This window comes from Thalassophryne amazonica, chromosome 13, assembly GCF_902500255.1.
Source record: "Thalassophryne amazonica chromosome 13, fThaAma1.1, whole genome shotgun sequence".
NCBI classification, from domain to species: domain Eukaryota; kingdom Metazoa; phylum Chordata; class Actinopteri; order Batrachoidiformes; family Batrachoididae; genus Thalassophryne; species Thalassophryne amazonica.
This window is the reverse complement of record NC_047115.1, coordinates 50,101,323-50,116,152: the sequence shown is the minus strand read 5'-3', so window position 1 is coordinate 50,116,152 and position 14,830 is coordinate 50,101,323. Positions and strand designations below refer to the sequence as shown.

Below are 14,830 nucleotides of genomic sequence, written 5' to 3'. Positions count from 1 at the left end.
CGGCAAACTCCTTTTCAGTACTTTAAAAAAGGCATTCCAGTTTTATTACCAAGATTTGTTTTTGGAATCTCATTATGTAAATGAATGGTTATATTTTAAATGGTTATGAATCCAGTTGTATTGTATCAACGCGTCTCGCATCTTCATCAGTTATTCCCAATTACCGCATTCCCCACGGCTAACTGTTCCCATAACATGCATCGCATAAATACTCTGCCAGAAGCTTCTTTCCCCTCATCATTATTCAGGTAGGAAATTTAATAAATGCTGTCATCTCAGTGGGCCTGCAGTGAGCCGGGTCTCTACGTCTGCGGTAATAACACTATAAAGCAACTGATTGGTGGAAAGTAGTGTTGCAAAAAAAAACATATTTCCTTCTTTAGAACTTTTAGACAACAAGTCTTATTCCATCTCATTTCCTCAGAGATGTGTTTTATAGGCAGAGCCCATGAAACACAATTCTCTGTGGGAGAGAACTGTAACTTTTAATGACTGGGATGAAGGCCGGGGTTGTGGTGTGGAGGATTTACTGCCATCTCGTGGTTAAGTGCAGATTGCATTTTGCCATCACCAGTCAGGAATTTTTCTCTTCATATTTTTGCTTCTTTGGTGATGAAGATTCATGCTCCCTTTCCTTCTTGTGATAAGTAGTATAAGTATAATCCATTTTTTCCTCTAGTCTTCTGGAGACGTGACAAAATGCAAAAACAAAGACTAAGTATGTCCCTTTTCTGTTTCTCTATCAACATGGAGGCCCCCCTGTGAGGGACCCCCTCCCATACAGATATGAAGGGCCTATTCTAAGCGCAACCGATATATTTAGTTTCTGCTAAGAATCACCTTTAACTTTTACACACTGTAGCTTTAAATTGTACTTCTGATTAGTATTACTACAAACATTGTATTTGGCTTCACTACTTGTTTTTCCAACACATATTTGCTTACACCATGTAGTATTTGTTCTTTCCAAAGTAACAAGCTGTAAATTCGCTTGGTTTTTAATAGAATATTTAATAGAACACGTAATAGTTTCTGTTAAATATTTGCAATACTCATTTATTGACAAATTTTGGGAAAAAAAACAATCATAATGAAGAAGTACTATAAATAATGTGCACAGCTTTTTTCTTAAAAACACTACCTACAGTTCAAAAGAATCTTATTTTTTGTTTTTGTAATAATACCTGCCAATTGACCAAAACTCTGGCTCCTGTATTCATATGCATTCTGTAAGTACAGTGAGTTACATAACCACACACTAACTGCCATCACAGCACAATTCCCATGAAATTGTCAGTACTTTTTTTGCACTCAGTATATTTGGGAGCTCTGAAATGTCACGGTAAGTGAAAACTGATAAACCTCCAAAGTTTTGAGTAAATGAAGAGTCACCAGTGAACCACCACTTTATTTATTGAAGCTATTTTACATGTATTCCATTCTGTTACACTGAAATTAATTTCATACCCTGATGCTCCAGAGCGGTCTGGTTTTACAATATTGACAGTCACATTTTAAATGCTAAAATGCGTACTTGAACTTAAGACATCAAGCAAACATAGCTATGTACAGACAGCAGTGACTGCAAAGGTATATTTAAAATTGTGAACATAAATAAAATATGTCAGGTTTGCACTTGAAATCCTTCACTGAATATTCACTCCATGATGATAATGTATGGAGGACCAGAAAACAAATTAAAAACAAACAAAAACTACTTTCCATGACAAACAACTCACACAAACACAAAACAAACACTACAAATAACAGCAGTCATGATAAAAGGTCAAAGTTTTCAGATATATTCAGTACATTCCACTATTCATAAAGAGCAAATCAGATAAATAAATCTAGCTTGTTAAAAACAAAGTCCCTATTTTTTTGAGCAAACAGTTTCAAAGGTTGTACCAAGGCCAAGACTGGTTTAAAAACAGAAAATACAGGACTGTCAATTGTGTGAAGTACTGTAAAGACACGGTAACAGTACTAATATGCAATTTAAAAACATGAGCAAGCATTCCATTCAGGCCCTTACCCTCAAAGTGATAAAAATAAAAATACTATATTCAAAAAAAAAAAAAAAAAAAAAAAAAAAAGGCTGGGTCCTGACATAGTAGCAAAAACCGGTCACACCAGGTTGAAACATTTTAATCAACAACAGATACATAGCTTACGCCTAAATGCTTGACTAACGGTTCTGCAGCAGTGCAATATACTGCACGGACCAATTTCTGCTGGTCTCAAACACAATATGAAATCAGTATGTCGGAAGATTTTTCATAATCTTTTATTAATATGCAAGTAGAAAACAGACCTGCAGGATGATCAGACCTGGCATGTTCTCCTGATGCTCAAGCTTTGTTGTATTTCCTTAATGTACCATTTTGTAGCATACAACTATCAAATTAATAAAACATACCTTCATATGTTTAAATGGGTGCATTTTCCCCATTCAAATGATATAAATACGGTCAAGTGCTACTGAAAACTTTTGCTGTTCTGGTGCAGAGCTTTTATCAAGCCTTTCGGCATCAGACGCTCTAACTGCAGCATCGACATTGCTGTGTAAAAGATTCAGGCACCCAAGATATCCTATCAGACTACAGTATTTGACACCCCAACCAGCAGCTGTGGGGAAATAAAAATGCCCACACAACACTATATTTTAATAACAACAAAAAAAAAGTACTTTTTTAAAGAATCTAGTAAATTAGAAATATGTTCCAGCACAACCCACAACACATTAAAATAAAAAAAACTTCATTTCTCTTTTTATGCAAGTATAGTGCCTATATGATTTGAAATCCCAATCTCTATTTTGTTAAAAACTAAAACTGATCACCAAAAAGAAATTTATTTTTATTGATCATGTTAATTGTATCTTTTTAAAGAAGTGGTCTCCCATTTCATCTATGTATTTATAAATATTAGCAGCAGCTTTTCAATATTTTTTTAACCTTTTAGGTGCAATTAATGTGCTTACATTTGTACAGTACTGTAAATATGGTCTGTTTCAATACAGATTAAAAGTAACTCATTTGTTAAACTCTCTCTTTCTTTAGAGAAACTCCAAACTAAGTACCTGGTTTTAGAAGTTGTTATAGCTGCCTTTCATGCAGTGGCTCTCAAACTTTTTCTTTCTTTGCCCAATATGTTGGGAAATCCTGTCCCAAATAACAATTCACCATTTGTAAAATGAAACTATTTTTGATTATATTTTCAAGTCACTTTTACAATATAATGTATCCAACTGAACATTAAACTTGAATCAACGCAATTTGTTACACCTACATTTATTAGTTGTTTTCCTCAAAGTTTATTTACAATATGGTTGAAACCTTAAATTATATACTTTCAGAGAAACTAATAAACGTAGGTGTAAAAAATTAAGAGTTTTATTTGGTGCACGTTTCAATAGTCAGTGAGATTTGCAGAAATAGCTTAAGGGTTTTTGTTGTTGTTGTCTCTACCCCGGCACTGCGACATGTTAAAAAATACATATACACAGGAAACAAATCTTTTCCCTTACAAAGAACTGTGTCAGCAAGGAGTCTAACCACACTATTCAACACCATTAGATGAGTCACGAATGCTACAAATCATAAGAGAACATGGGCAACAATGTGCAAATTACAGAGAAGCTGGTAAAATCTGTAAATTCTATAAAATAATAATTTTGTAGCACTAACAAAGCTCATTTTGTACTTTCACACAAACAAATCCTGTGCTTTGAACTGTTTTCTCTCTACAGTCCCTGTCAATCACAAGACTTATTTCAAATGTTCTGCATATCAAAGACTGCGAATGGTCAGGACATACTTTAGTATTTACAGTACATATAAAGGTACCATAGCAAATGTTTGTCACATTACATTAGAAATAACCAGTTTCTTGATAACTCAAAAATAACATTTAAAAAAAATCTTTGAACCAAAATTAGTTGATTGTGTTCTTTGTATGTTTTGTGTCTACTTTAGGCGCCTGTCACACCATGACGGATCAAGGAAACACGAGGAATTGATACAAATTTTGGATATTTGTGTTCATTTTTGTCCTGCAAAAGTCCTTTTCCCATTCGCTAAATGCATTCCTTGTCAGCTGTTGTCGGCCAAAATGTTCTATGCATGCTCAAAACTGAGCTGAGATCAGGCAGAGAGCTTTCGTTTTGTACTCTACTGGTTTTTTACTTTTACAATACTCATGCAATCATATCTAATGGCTCTCCAATGCTTCAGACTGAGCTTCTGAGAGGACACATGCAGATGAAGCAACAATGAAGCACAGCTGTTCATTTCACAAAAGATCAGAGTTAACTGAAAAAAAAAAAAAAAAAGAATGCGGCTGTGCGCTGACAACACCTTTAGCGGGTCCAATATTCTTAAAATATGCATTGTAACTTCTAATGCACTCCAGATATCTGTTAAGAATCAGTAATAATGAGGTATATACAGCACATACAATGTACAATGATTTGGAACACTGCAGAGGATTCTGATGTATTTCAGATGGACTTATAGAACGATAATGTTCTAAAATTGTGTAAACAGCATTTTATACCGTAATCACTACAACTCATGAAAGAGATTAGGTCCTGTTAGTCATTCCAGCAAATTTTACATCAGTAAACCAGGACTGAAGTTTAATCAATGATTGCCTTTAGAGTCACTGATAATGTAAACAGACTGCCTTTGTGCTGTATTAAAACTGGAATGACTGTTTAAATGAAGGTGATTTTGCTAAACTGAATAGCCTAAACTAACTACAATTTTCAGGGATGTGCTTTGAAGAATGTCTACATGACAGCTTGTGATCCACTCATTCTGTGCACTTACACTGTTGTGCATAATACCCACTAGTTTCACATACGTTTTTTTTTTATCCTTCATAGAGTTATTTTCTCAGCATTTAATGGATGATGGGATCTTCATTTAGATATGTCAAGGGTGGAACACCAACAAGAATTTTGCCCTCAGTTTGCGCTGTGGCTCTGTCGGACACCGTAGTGAAGGACAGGTGGTCATGCTCCAAAATGGCTAGGCGGTCCTGTGGCTTCTCCTTCTTTAAGTAGAACATCTTCCTCAGCTGTTTCAGGTGCTGCAGCTCACAAAAGGTTTCCAACACCACCAACATAACGATCAGACCCAGGATTAGATAAACTAATGGGAGAGAGAAGTAAGAAAGGATTAGGGCAGGCCTTAGAATCACAATGGGTGCAGCATTAACTATTAGTTTTACCTGACATACAACATTCATTCATTTTATGTATCCACTTACTCAAAATATCAAAACAAAGGTGAAACAAAGAAAGAACAAAAAAAAAAAACTGACCTGCAACTGAAAGATTTAAAAGTTTTTCCTCACCACCCCGTATTATAGACAGAAGTCCACCTAATCTGAATAGTATGATGGTTCATTCCAATTTCTTTCCTTTAATGGAATCATGCTCCTTACTAAACACACCAGATGGGAACTACAGATGTGGTCATTGTACTCAATGCAACTTTACTTTTAGAACAGAAATATTCCAACATACCAGGAGGGGAAAGACTTTTAAAATCAAGGGAGTTATTAGATGTGGCACCTCTTATGTGGTTTACATGTTAAAATGCCCTTGTGGACTGACTTATATTGGAAAAACTACAAGATTTCTAAAAACAAGAATTTCAGAACACACATCTAAGATTCGTAACCATGACATGGAAAGTCCTGTGGCAGTTCATTTTTCTGTTAAACATAATGTAAGTTCACTCAGGTATTTAGGTACTCAACATGTTAATCGAGGTGGTGATGTGAATCATTTGCTTCTCAAAGGCGACACATTCTGGATTTACACATTAAATACATTTTCCCCTAAGGGTTTAAATGAGGATTTTGACTTGAGACCTTTTTTATGATATCCTTGTATCATGAATGTGTTCCCTTGATGTTGCAGCATGTGTCTATTTATATATTTATGTATTTGCATTTATATGAAAATGAATGAAAACTGTTTATTTCGAACATTTGATACAACAACAATTACAAGATAGATCAGTAAAGACAACAACAAAAAAGTTCCTACTGTGTACCCAACATGTCCGAAAAGGGGTAGGGTGAAGCATCAGCTTATTTATCCCTACCCCTTCTTCCCCACAACCAGTAATACCCTTTGCCACATATACACATAGATTCCTACACACCTAAACCGATATCAATATATATATATACATATACATACACATACACATATATATATACATACACACATCAACATACATACACATATATACACATATACATATATACACATATATATACACAAACATAAATATACACCTTCACATACCTACTTACATACAAAATACTATATATTTACAAGCCGAAGCAAAAAACAAAAACACCCTAACCCTCATTACCCTTCCTCCTCCCTATACCCAGAAAAAAACATATTTTTGTACCGCTGTTTGAACTGGTTCATGCTTGGACATTGCTTGAGCCCCACTCCCAATCTGTTCCACATCCTCACCCCACAGACAGAAATACAGAAACCTTTTAATGTTGTTCGTGCCCACTGATGCTTTAAATTAAATTTCCCCCTCAGACTGTAATCCCCTGATCTGTTAAAAAACATATTTTTAATATTTGCTGGAAGTAAATTGTTTATTGCTTTATACACAATTTGTACTGTTTGAAAATGAACCAAGTCTGTGAATTTTAAGAATTTGGATTGTAAAAATAGTGGATTTGTATGATCTCTATAGCCAGTATTATGAATAATTCTTATAGCTCTTTTCTGCATTACTGATAGTGATTGTGTTGTACCTTTATAAGTATTACCCCATACCTCTGCACAGTACTGTAAATATGGTAAAACCAGTGAGCAGTAAAGAATGCGGAGTGAGTTGTGGTCCAGAATATGTTTCGCTTTGTTTAGAACTGAAATGCTTCTTGACAGTTTACTTTGTATATGTTTTATATGAGTCTTCCAGTTTATCTTATCATCTATTATCACCCCCAGAAACTTATTTTCATGTACCCTTTCAATATCTACCCCCTCGACTTGTAACTGAACCTGTATGTCTGTATTACAATAGCCAAATAACATGTATTTTGTTTTACTTAAGTTTAATGATAATTTGTTTCTGTCAAACCATATTTTCAATTTTCCCATTTCTATACTGATCCTCCTCAGTAACTCCTGCAAATCCCCCCCTGAACAAAAAATGCTTGTGTCATCTGCAAATAATACTAATTTTAATATTTTGGAAACATTGACAATATCATTTATATAAATTAGAAACAGTTTTGGACCCAATACTGACCCCTGTGGGACGCCACAAGCATTGTCCAAGCATGATGATGTATATTCCCCCAACTTCACAAACTGTTTTCTGTTACTTAAGTAGCTTCTCACCCAGTGCAACACCAACCCCCTAATCCCATACTGTTCAAGTTTATTGATTAATATGTCATGATTAATTGTATCAAAAAGCCTTTTTAAGGTCTATAAATATTCCAACTGAATGTAATTTGTGGTCTATGGCGTTTGTAATCTCCTCAACTGATTCTATTAATGCAAGTGATGTTGAACTATGTGCTCTGAATCCATATTGACTATCAGTAAGTAATTTATGTTTATTTATGAATTTGTCTAATCTATTATTGAATAACTTTTCTAATAATTTGGAAAATTGTGGAAGCAAAGAAACAGGTCTATAATTTGTGAAGTGGTGTCTATCCCCAGTCTTATACAGCGGCACAACCTTAGCTATTTTCATTTGATTGGGAAATTTAACGGTTTGAAATGATAAGTTACAGATGTATGTTAATGGTTCTACAATCCATTCAATGACCTGTTTTACCACCACCATATCAATTTCATTTAAATCGGTAGATGTTTTATATTTACAATTATTCACAATGTCTATAATTTCATTTCCATCCACTGCTGTGAGGAACATTGAACAGGGATTTCTTTCTATAAGATTATTATCCCAATCCTCAGATTGGGAATCAGGAATTTTTTCTGCCAAGCTTGGTCCAATATTTACAAAAAAATTATTAAAACCGTTGACTACCTCATCCTTATTTTCCTTCTTGACATTATTATCAATGAAATACTGAGGGTAACTCTGTTTTTTATTACCATTTTTGATAATGCTATTTAATATATCCCATATTCCTTTAATATTGTTTTTGTTATTATATAATATGTTACTATAATATTCCTTCCTACATACCCGTATAATATTAGTTAATCTATTTTTGTATTTCTTATATCTATTTTCTGCCTCTTTAGTCTTTAGTTTTATGAATTCTCTATACAGTGTATTTTTCTTATTACATGCATTTCGTAACCCTTTCGTCATCCATGGTCAAGCTTGGATTTTTTGTTTTCTGTAGTCTTGTTTAATTGGACAATTTTTATCATATAATGATGTAAATATTTGTAAAAAAGTTTCATATGCACTATCAACATCACTTTCACTGTATACCTTTTCCCAGTTTTGCTCCTGTAAATCCTTCTTTAGTGTGTTCATGTTTTCCTCTGTCCGCACTCGCCTGTATTTTATTTTCTCCTCTGGCTGATTCCGCCGATGGTTTCTATTATAAACGATGAAAACTGGTAGATGATCACTAATGTCATTGATTAATAATCCACTCACAGTGTTATTCTCAATATCATTGCTGAATATATTATCAATTAAGGTAGCACTATGGGATGTAATTCTGCTTGGCCTGGTGATTTTTGGATATAAACTCATACTGTACATTATACTGATAAATTCATCTGTTATTTTATGCTTATTTGGATTGAGCAGATCAATATTTAAGTCACCACAAATGAACACAGTTTTTTGATTAGTTTTTGAGAACATTTTTCCCATACAGTCAGTGAATGTTTCAATACTAGATCCTGGTGCTCTATATATACAGCTGACTAATACATTTTTGCTTTTTTCTTCACATATTTCAATAGTTATACATTCTAATAAGTTATCAATCACAGTTGTCATATTGTGTACTATTTTATAATCCATGTTCTTATCCACATACACAGCCACTCCTCCTCCACTCTTATTTTTTCTGTTTACACAATTAAATTCATATCCATCCAGTTCAAAATCCATTCCTTTATCTTCATTGATCCATGTTTCTGATATAGCAATTATGTTAAATATTTTTTTAAACTGACTTAAATATTCTTTAATGTTGTTAAAGTTTGCATATAGACTTCTGCTGTTGAAATGGATTATTGATAATTTGTTATCCGTTTTAATGATCCGATTAAACTGTTCATCTGTATAATAGCAACAACTGTCATTGATATTTGAGAAGAAATTATTGTCTGGGTCTATATCGTGCTCCAAGTCCAGTACATTGTGGTCTGTGTATTTAAATGTTCTCAGTTCTACTTTTCCATGATCAGCAATCCTTTGAGTTATATCCTTCTTGTCTCCAGATGTAGATGAATAGGTAGTAGATGAATAGGTTCCTCTGGTCTGTGTCATGGTGTTGTGATGTGTTTGTGTCCTCATACCTTATTGGTCATATTTGTCCAGATCCTCGCTTTAAGAAACACTATTGTTCATATTTGTCCAGCTCCTCGATGTTCCTTATTGCCATGACTTTTGCTTGTTCTGGTGATCCGTTCAGTTTGATGAATATTTTACAGTTTGAAGTCCATGTGTGCTGGATTTTTCCCTGTTTCTTCAAGAAGCGTGCTTTCCTGGCGATGTCGGCATTCCGTTTGGTGAGATGTTCATTGATGAATACGTTTGTCCCTTTCAGTTTTCTTCCTTGTTTTAACAGTGCTGTTTTGTGTTTTCTGTTGATGAATCTCATGATGACGGTTCGCTTATCACCGTCATTTCTCCGGGGCAGAGGGTGGCACGCTTCAATGTTATTTAAATCCATTTCTATACCTTTAGATAGGAGGAAATCAGCAACCTGTTTTTTCACAGAGCTGACCTCCTGTTCACTGGGCTCCCCTCCGCTCTCATCTGTTACCGCCCGTGCGTAGGACCGTGGTTTGATATGAAGACCTGTGATGATGACGTCGTTAATTCTGGTGTACTGCTCCAATTCAGCCACTCTATTTTCCAGCTGCACCAGATGCCGGTCTTTCTCGGCATTCTGGAGCCGTAATGCCTTCACCTCCTCCACCAGATCCATGATTGATTTCTGTTGCTGCTTCACAACAGAAATCTCCTCTGATAGAAAGTCCAGAGATTTTTTAATATCGTCACCTTCCTCCGCTGTCAGAACCTTCTTAGGACCCATGGTCGGCTTATGAGCAGCTTGTCGATCGCCGATGTTAACAGCCTGCGTTGTTTGTCACCGGGATGGATCTGCAGTGCGCTGGTGCCGCGCGGCCTCGGTGTTTCCGCGCTGATGGATCCGCGGTGGCTGCACGAGGCCTCGGGGAAGCGGCACTCGTGACGCGCGGCTCTAATGACGCAGCGCGCGGCCTCAGTGAATTCACCACGTTGGGCGGGCCTCGGACGTTGTTGCTGTCCAGTCGCGGGGCTAAGTTGCCGGTTGAGGTGGTATTCCCACTGTCCGGGTTGGCAAACACCGGCGTGGCAGATGGCAACTACAAACACCACCTCTGAAAACTCAGGTACAAACTTTTTGCAGCTCGCTCTGACGACACGCAGCTCTGACTGTGACTGACATATATAGGGATATATGTATTTATATATTCATATATTTATATTTGCATATATATACAGTATATTTTTATAATTGTGGTTTTATCATTGTAGGTATTTTTGGCTGTGGTGCTTAATGCATCACTTCAGGAGATACTTATGTCTATATACAGATAACAGTATAATACCATATGATGGGTCATGTCCTGATGTTAGTATTTTGTTGTTCAAGCTAAGATAACCACAAGATGTTTTTTATCTTTTTATTTTTCCCCACTGGGTGCTTGCCAGGTGATGGCAATTAGTAATTAGTTTCAGTACATATGCAGGTGTGACGTGGCACTAATTATGTCTGAAGAAGGGCAGTGTCCAAAACGTCACTACTGCCATCTTATCTAAATAAAGCTTTTTGCATGGGAGCGTTCAGGTTGTGCAGATTTTTTTGTTTTGATATTTGTCTCCCTTTTGATCCAGCACGCTTTTTTTTTTTTTTTTAAACACACATCTTGAATGTGTGTGTCTTTTCTGATGTATTCCCACTTACTCAAGATTCACAGGTGCTGGAGCCTAACCCAGCAGTCAGAGGGTGTAACCCCACGGTCACATTAGCTACAAGTAACAGAGGCAAAGTGACGACTTGCCATTCATGTTCAGTCAGAGTGGGCGTTTTGCAGCAGTACAAGACAATGGTTGCTCTGCCGCCAGCTCGGTGTGACCAAAATAGACCAGAAGTCTATTTTATGCAAATGCTGAGCAGCGTGACATGAAGACTGCTAATCCGGGTGAACAGACGGCGTGACGTCAACTGGTTGCTCACTTGAACACCAGAATCAAAGATGGTGGAATATGTTCATAAATGGTTATATTTTACTATAAATCCATATGTATTTCTAAAGGTTTGCGATAAACAAACATAAAAAAAACAACACTTTTTGTAACCAGATAACACCTCTGAAGTGATTTACAGGACATTTTACAGATATGTTAACGTGCACACCCCGGGAACACCCATCAAGCAACAAACCTTGTCGCCATCATTTGTAAGTAGCTAATGTAACTGTGGGGTAAGACAGGGCACACCCTTGGCAGGCCATTAGTCTATCGCAGGGCCACTCATGTACACTGGCACCTACAGTCAATTTAAAGTTTACAATTTATTTAATATAATGTTTCTAAGTTATTTTATTTTATTGTCATGTTTTAATTTTTTCCTCATTTATTCAAAAAGGGGGTCATCAGAACTTTAACAATCAGAAGTGGGCTTTAACTGACAAAAAGTTGAAACCCCTAGTTTAGAGGATATTGCTAAGACCCTTAAATGCTGCCTTTACCTGAAAATTACTTTATAGTCATTTCTGTCTATGATAAAAGTGACCGGGATGCAGAATTGGGAGGGAGAAATGAGGGGGACCTGCACTCCTTAATCCTTCACTTGTTAAATGTGAACCGTGAACTATGATTTCTGTGTACAGTTACAGCCCTACAGCACATGAACACCGTCAATTATGCAGCAAGAGGTCCTGCATAACAAAGGTGCATAGCCGCATGTGGCTGATTTAAGTTCATATTGCACTTACAGCCGATAACACGCCAAAATCCTTATTTACATTACTGCTGTCTACATCACATTACCACCCACTATCAACTGCGCATTTACCGCCTGAAAAGTTGTCTCTACCCAATGTGCAGTTTGTGTTGCTCAAACATCTGAGCACTCATTATCTGGGATCTTAGTAAATCAAGCCCTTAGAGTGTTTAATGGTAAATATTGTTAATCATTAGTGGAAAATCTTATTGTGTATGAATTAAAATTTAGTGCTCCATTTCTATGCCTTGCCTGTATTTTTTCAGTGACGAAAGCTGTCATCATGCAACCTGTATTTTCACATGGAGACACAAGAGGGCAGTGGGTAGCTTGTGATGCTCACAAGAACATGGTACTAAGATTATCATTTGACCAAATGGCAGACATGCAAGAGAACAGAAAAACTGAGTGGAGTAAAGGAGTGCGCAAATGCAGAAACAAACTGAAGGGGAAAAAGTTTTAGAAATTTAACATCCATGTCTCTCTCTCTCTCTCACACACACACACACACACACACACACACACACACACACACACACACACACACACACACACACACACACACACACACACACACACACACACACACACACACACACACACACACACACACACACACACACACACACACACACACAAAATTGGTTGAATAAACAGCATCAGAAAAATGGAACTGGACCTATAAACAGAAATACTAAAACTGTCTTGATACTACTATGAATATCATTAGTACTGCCTTAAGTCTGCTGGTGCAGGGGTACTGCTGCCTGAGAGCCCTGACAAGCAATATAATTATTTAGAAATAAATTACTACTAATAATAAATTAAATCAAAACTCTTATTTTCTTGAGCTCATAACTTGCTTAAAATAAATACTTAAAAATGAAAACTCCTGGGTGACTTGAGTGACCTACATTTATACTACCGTACAGGCTTGTTGGCTTAACTTTGTTCATGTCTGTATGTTTATCATGTTTTTGTTCATGTGGCTGTTTAGAAGCTGATATTCCTGCTCTCTGCCTGAAAGTTTAGGCTTCACAGACAAAATGTTGCAATTGGATTTAGTGCCCACCTGGAGTTTGCCAAAAAGGCACCTGAAGGACTCAGACCATGAGAAACAAAATTCTCTGGTCTGATGAGACAAAGATTGAACTCTGGTGTGAATGCCAGATGTCATGTTTAGAGGAAACCAGGCACCATCCCTATAGTGAAGCATGGTGGTGGCAGCATCATGTTATGGGGATGTTTTTCAGTGGCAGGAACTGGGGCACTAGTAAGGACTGAGGGAAAGATGAATGCAGCGATGCACAGAAACATCCTGGATGATGGGTAAATCCCCAAAGGTTCCTCAGAGATTCCCATGAAGGGATGAGGAAGGTAACTGCTGCAAGATATTTTAGTTTAAAAAAAAACTAAAATATCTTTTACTGTTTCGATGGCCAGAATCAAACATGTAAATCCAGACAAATATAACAGGGTCATTCCCCACCCTGCTCTCACTATGTTTACACCCCAAGAATGGTGAAGTAAAACTTGCAGTGTGTAGCTACTGTGCACTGTTCTGAAGATGATAAAGATGCATGTAAACAGCATTGCTTTCTTTAGTAAGATAAAATCTCTCCTCACGGAACTTGAGCAATCAAAAAAGCATGTGTCCGTTTTTAAAAAAAAAATGAAACTGCACAAGGGAAATTATCTGCTGCCTGCCAGCAGCACTCACTTTAAAGCAGCACAAAGGATTTTCGGAGAACTGCAGTGATAAATAACTGATTATTTATTCTGTCATTTGAGACTGTTTTATGCTGGTTCTTGTGGTGAGCTTGTTAAAATTATGTACAAAGATGTCTGTGCTATCAAACTGTCGAAGCAACATTTGACAGCATCAGTATAAACTGCATTTCACAGACTGAATTTCACTTCTTGTCTGGTTATTAAGAATAGTTGTGAACAAAAATGACTTGTCATTATTGTTGCCACCTAATGCTGTGAAAGAATATGCCATGTGAGTACTTTGTTTGCAATTTTAAGAATATTTAGCTTATTGTGTGTATTATTTTTTTTTTTAGAAAACTACGTAGTTGTAAGGGATTTTTTTGTGCAATGTTAATTAAATGTTACAGTAATTCAAAGCAACATTATGTGTAAAAAAGTGCAAGATAAAAAAAACCCCTCTTATTTAGGGCACCCCAATGTAAATCTCCCCGAGCATGTGTCTATACCACCTAACGGACGAGCTGAGTATGGTAGGAGCAAAATTATTTCTACACTTGTTGTGGACACAGAGATCAGTTTCAGACCTGAAGGCAATGCGTACATTTTCTGTAAAAAAAAACAAAAAAAAAAAAAAACTGAAAGGTGTGGCAGAGTATCGTCTGGAAATCATAATTGTCAAACTAAATTTGCAGCTTTTTTGTAACAAGTTACTTAATGTGTTCTCAATAAAAGTGGGTTCTTTATTTTTGAGTGTACTGCTTAAACATACAAATGGAAAGTTGCAGTATTACTCATCCTGTGGTTGACACATTTACTTATCATAGATATTTGTAGATAACCACACATCTTCTGCACTACACTAGTTATTCCATTTACTCAATTTTCAAACAGGCAAAAA

The 14,830-nt window shown here is 36.3% G+C and overlaps 1 protein-coding gene across 1 annotated transcript in view; it reads right to left on the bottom strand.

Moving 5' to 3' along the window:
* Positions 1-1,350: 1,350 nt before the first annotated feature.
* The window catches only part of kcnk1b (potassium channel, subfamily K, member 1b), a 31,654-nt gene continuing 18,174 nt past the window's right edge, over positions 1,351-14,830 (bottom strand). Inside the window, exon 3 of the mRNA XM_034185023.1 lies at positions 1,351-5,156. Within this exon, the coding sequence (XP_034040914.1) occupies positions 4,906-5,156 (251 nt within the window). The 3' untranslated portion in view covers positions 1,351-4,905. The remainder of the gene's footprint in view (positions 5,157-14,830) is intronic.